This window comes from Centruroides sculpturatus, unplaced genomic scaffold, assembly GCF_000671375.1.
Source record: "Centruroides sculpturatus isolate CEXI.00-Female unplaced genomic scaffold, Cexi_2.0 scaffold1856, whole genome shotgun sequence".
Taxonomy (NCBI): Eukaryota; Metazoa; Arthropoda; class Arachnida; order Scorpiones; family Buthidae; genus Centruroides; species Centruroides sculpturatus.
The window spans coordinates 67,426-72,505 of record NW_019386011.1 but is presented as its reverse complement, the minus strand read 5'-3'; the positions used below and the strand labels follow the sequence as shown (position 1 = coordinate 72,505).

General features: G+C 38.7%; 1 protein-coding gene across 1 annotated transcript; it reads right to left on the bottom strand.

Moving 5' to 3' along the window:
- Nucleotides 1-842: 842 nt before the first annotated feature.
- On the bottom strand, nt 843-2,042 carry LOC111613108. The gene has a single exon (XM_023354429.1). The coding sequence runs from the start codon at nt 2,040-2,042 to the stop codon at nt 843-845; it is 1,200 nt and encodes a 399-aa protein (XP_023210197.1).
- Nucleotides 2,043-5,080: the final 3,038 nt, after the last annotated feature.

The window sequence follows — 5,080 nt, the reverse complement described above, 5'->3', positions numbered from 1 at the left end:
CTTGGTGGTAAGCTTTGTGAATGGTGTTAGTTAAACTGTTCACAACACTGTCGACTTCAGAAGGTAGAGTAATGTGAGCGATGTCACTGGGATTCCAGTTAAGTTGAACAAGTTGGAAGTAGAGGTCCCAGTTGGTGCTTTGTGTTATGCAGAATTTCGGTATTGGAGTAGACTGATCAATTATTGTCTCAATGAAGCTATGATCACTGGTGGAGTGGATACTAAGGGTATTACATCTGGAGAGCTTGTTGGTAAGTTTTCTTGAGCCCATACAGATGTCGATCCAACTTTTTCCATTCGTAGAGGAGAAAGTCGGGAGAGGACTAGTGTTGAGGGAGGCTAGATGGTGTTGTGCCATAAACTCCTTGACCAGATACCCTCTCGGGTCCTCCACAGGGCTGTGCCAAGTATGAGACTTGGCATTGAAGTCGCCACATATTAGAATCGGGTGGTCCTGAAGCTGTTGAATTGAAGTGGCTAAGAGATCCAGAGGATAAGCTAAGTCTTCTGAGGGAGAACAGTAGAATGACACAAGAATGTAGGTAGAGTTATCTAAGGTAAGGCTGACGGTGGTAAAGTAATAGTTGCTGTGTTGAGTAAGGAGTTGGACGTCAAGTTTATCATTTATGATCACAAATCCAGTCTTGGGAGGATTGTTGGGTTCTTGATAATAAATTGTCCGTGAGCTACCAAACATTGCAATTTTATTCTGGAAGGTATATGGCTCCTGGATGGCCATGATGTCAGTTTTCCTGTTGGTGGCTTGTTGAAAAGAGTCAGTAGTGGCTGCCTTACATTTCTGAAGGTTTATCTGGATTAACCTCAAATTGTTTTCTTTCTGGTTATACCCCATAATTGGTTTGGCGTATTGTTTGAGCCTTCATTCTTTCTGTGATTGGGCACTGTGGGTTAAAAGCATTATGACAGGTGTCATGTCTACTATATTCCGGGAGGTCCTTGTTTAGGGTTTTGCAGTTGATGCAGCAAGGATCGTCGTCCAGTTTCCGGCATTCTCTAAACCTGTGTGCCTTTCCACAATGGCTACACCTTTGCTTGTTTGGACAGGTTGTGGATAAGTGGTTATAACCACAACACTGATAACAACGGACCAATGGGATGTAGTCATTTACATAGATCTTGGCCCACTGGATGGCTATGTGTTTCGTTTTGACGAGCAGATTTCTAAGGTTAGGCGTTGTTGAAATTACTATATGCCTGCAGTTTTCTTTGTTATTATTACGAAAGAGAACAGTGCTGATTTTAGTGGAACTAGAAAATTCATCCATGGTCATGTTTTGTACGATCTCATTCTGTTCATACATCATTGGGATAATCTCCTCTTCACTTACTGCTATGGGGACATTGGTAAGAATCACACGAGGTCTCCTACCTTCTGAAATTTTGCTCTGGACTTTTTTGGCTATGTCAGGGTGGTCATTGATTGCGTCTGACAGAGTTTCAGCCTCTTTGTAGCTGTCAGTGCGGAAGCATATGCCATCTCCTCGCACTTGTCTAACCGATTTGACCTTTATTTTAAGTTCATGTGGTTTTATCCTCTTTTTTATTTCGCTTTCTATTCGTTTCATGTCGGTGGATTGGCCATCATCTTCAGATTTAGGATAGAGTAAGACAGCAAAACTGCCACCTGTGCCTTCACTATTTATCTTGCTTTTTAAAGATTTAGTTATTGCCAAAGTTGTGGAGCTAGGCTTAGTGTTCAACTTTGTGACTTCAGCGTAGGAAGCTGATGGGGTAGGAGCAGTAGTAGGAGGCGGAGCAGGGTGCAGGGAACGATTGGATCTTACTTCTTTTAGGATCCCATGAAATTGGCCGATGCACGAGTAAAGACGAGTAACCCGGTCTCGTACTTCCTTCCGTTCTTCAGTACGAATATTGCCATACTTCTCCGGAAGTAAGTCGAGGATCTTCAGCAGATGTTGATTGGCCTCATTTAAGATGGAATCCTCCAGCGACGACACATTTACAGTACAGTCCAAAATAGTGTCTTCTGAAGAGTGCAGCTGTTGACTTCTTGATGACATTATAGATGTACAGTGTGTAAGAGCCAACCAAGAGAGTGTAGTGTGGTGTAATTGTCAGGCGGAAAGATGCCACAGGCAAAAGACTCTGTCCGAGAAGACAGCGTCTTACTCAGACAGAGGGGAAAAGGTTGGTTGGCTAGTGAAATAACAGTGACCTACCGGTATAAAGCGGCGTCCTTCTGTCCAAAACAATGTTCCAGCGAAGCGACGCTACAGACGATGACTGTTGAGACTGTCCTGACGCTACAGGTATCCAACCCTGATGACTTGACTGACGCTACCGGTGCACAGGTCTTGAAGCTTGCACGACGCTACATGGATATAGCCTGATGTGACACCAGAAGTACTTGTGTTGGCTGCCTATATGGGCTGCAGGGAGAGCGAGGACGGCCAAGCTAGCTTGGCCGGTGGCAACACCGGTCTTAGCTAGAACTGGACTGCCATTATGGCGGTCCACAACAATCCAAAAGTAGAGAACTGCACAACTCACCAAGATGACTGAATGGGCTGTCTTCTGATGGGGAAGACAATATGGCTGACTCCAAAAACCAAAAGTTCCACAAATAAAAGTGGTGAAAAAGTTAGGCTTAGCAACCCTAAGCCTAACACGACCGCTAGGACTAACCTAGGCCTACTTCCCTATACTTTAACACAGAGCTAAGCTAGCTAAGCCTAGACAGACAGACAGACATTCATTTTTATATATATAGATTATTGGAATATAATTTGAAAATGTCGTACTTATAAATGTCGACTGTAGTCTGTCCGTACGTCTGTCAGGCTGTCCTTCTATGATCTCAAGAAAACAGTTAGATACATAGATGTTAAGACAGGATGTGGAAAGTGTAGAGACAGGAAGTCCAGATTAAGTATATAGAAACACCTTGTTTGGAACAAAAAGCACCCTACTTCGATATTTCTTCAGAGTTAGATAACTGACACGACTCTATTGCTCACAGGAAATGTATGATATACAGGGGCAAGACCACCACTAAAAGAATTGAGAACGTTGTGACGAAAAGTTGCAGCCGACATTATACCGATGTCACAATAAATAATCGCTGATTAGAATTAATATGGTTTATTTGGTTAGGGCAACGCGACACGTGAGCGATCTGCCGAAAGGAGATGCATCCCAGGAATCTTTTATGGGAATTTCGACCCTATTCAGGTGAATAAACCAGTAAAACTCCACATAGTCAACCCGTTTACCATTCATAACTAACTATCGAGTTTCGCAGCAATTGTATATATTACATATATATTACACAACTTAAAACAATTCTTCGTAAAATACTTTTATTTGCATTTGTCTATTAATTATTTTAATTGTGAAACAAAAGCGCGGGTTGCTTATTCTCTTGTAAAAAGTGCATACATTTTAATTAATACTGTATTCAAATTGTATTACTTTGTTAAAATACAAAGATGCTTCTCTTTTCTGGAAATATTATACATAAAAGAAAAACAACAACCCAATTAAATCAAATAAACTACTATTTTACATTTAAGTCACGTTTAATTCTTTTTATTTAAAATAATTTTCTAACGCGTTATAAATTAATAGCAAAGAATTAAGTTATTGACATTCGTTACTAAAGTTTTCTTTTACGAGTAAGTAATTTAAAATATTGTAATTGTAATTACATATTGTATTGTATTGTAATTACATATTTACGATTGTAATGAGTGTATCAATTATTAATTCAAATTTCTTAATGAAATCACCAACTTTTTACACATTTCCTCACATTTTACAGTTGTTAAATCGCCGAAAATAATATAACTTAATTCCAGGTACAGTAGAGCGTCGATTATCCGAAAGTCAATTATCCGAAAGAATTCCAGTGGGCAAATTTAAATTTTCGCCACTGCTGTGGCGCTGCAGTCTTTGGCTATGTCTTGGGCTAATCAAATATTTTACGTTTTTGATACTAAATTAACTTCTGAAGTATAATTTTTTATTGTTTTTATATTTTTCAATATGCAAGTCAACCCCCCTATAACACTGTTGATTATTCCGTTTTATATGAATTCCATGTTGTACGAGTCATTTAAATTTTACAAATATGTGTGCCGGGCTGTGAATGGCTTATTTATTTGTAAAATCTAAGTGACTCATACAACATGAAATTCATATAAAACGGAATAATCAATAGTGTTATAGNCGCTAGGACTAACCTAGGCCTACTTCCCTATACTTTAACACAGAGCTAAGCTAGCTAAGCCTAGATTTAGGCTTAAAGACTAAAACTTAGAAAAACTTTCCTTACTGCAGCACTAGAAAAACACGACTTACCTCTCTGGTGTCCCAACTCCGAATCATATCTTTTGTACAGGAGTATATTATGGGGGAGGAATGATATGGTCCTATTTTCCAATTGTCTGACCATTATTTCACAGAGGTCCCCGGAAACCGGACTGCCCATGGGAACATCTCTACCCCGCATGTATATACTCCCATTAAATTGAAATACAGAACCAAGAATACCAAGTGGGCCAATTCAAGTATGTGTTGGTGCATTGCTCTGTCACTCCCTTTTTATATATTCATCCCGGTGTGGTGCAGTTAAGTATCCAAAGTAAAATAATAACTCATAATTAATTATTTTTATTTTATAACTGTTTTGGTTTTTAAAATATAGTAGACCCCCCTATAACACAGTATTGATGTTTATTTATGTAATCTTTACACTTTTCATTCTCAGAGAAATGATTTTTGCATCTGCCAAGCATGGAAGAGTGATACTTACATTCGGTGTCAATTACTTTATTCTTGTGTTTTGTTTGTTTTTGGTACCCATTTTCTGTTAGACATGTGCAGTGCTGTTTTTCCCCCTCATAAATTTCATTAGAAATGCTCAATTTTCATCAGAGTGCATGGACATATCACTTTGATTCCATTATATCTTAAAAACGAAGTCATGGATTCCCATTTTGTTTTACATTTTTAAATTTCTCATTGCAGTTAATGAAAAATGGCAAAGTTTTATCAAAATAATTCAATCAAATAAAAAGAATGAACACAATTCTGTAAA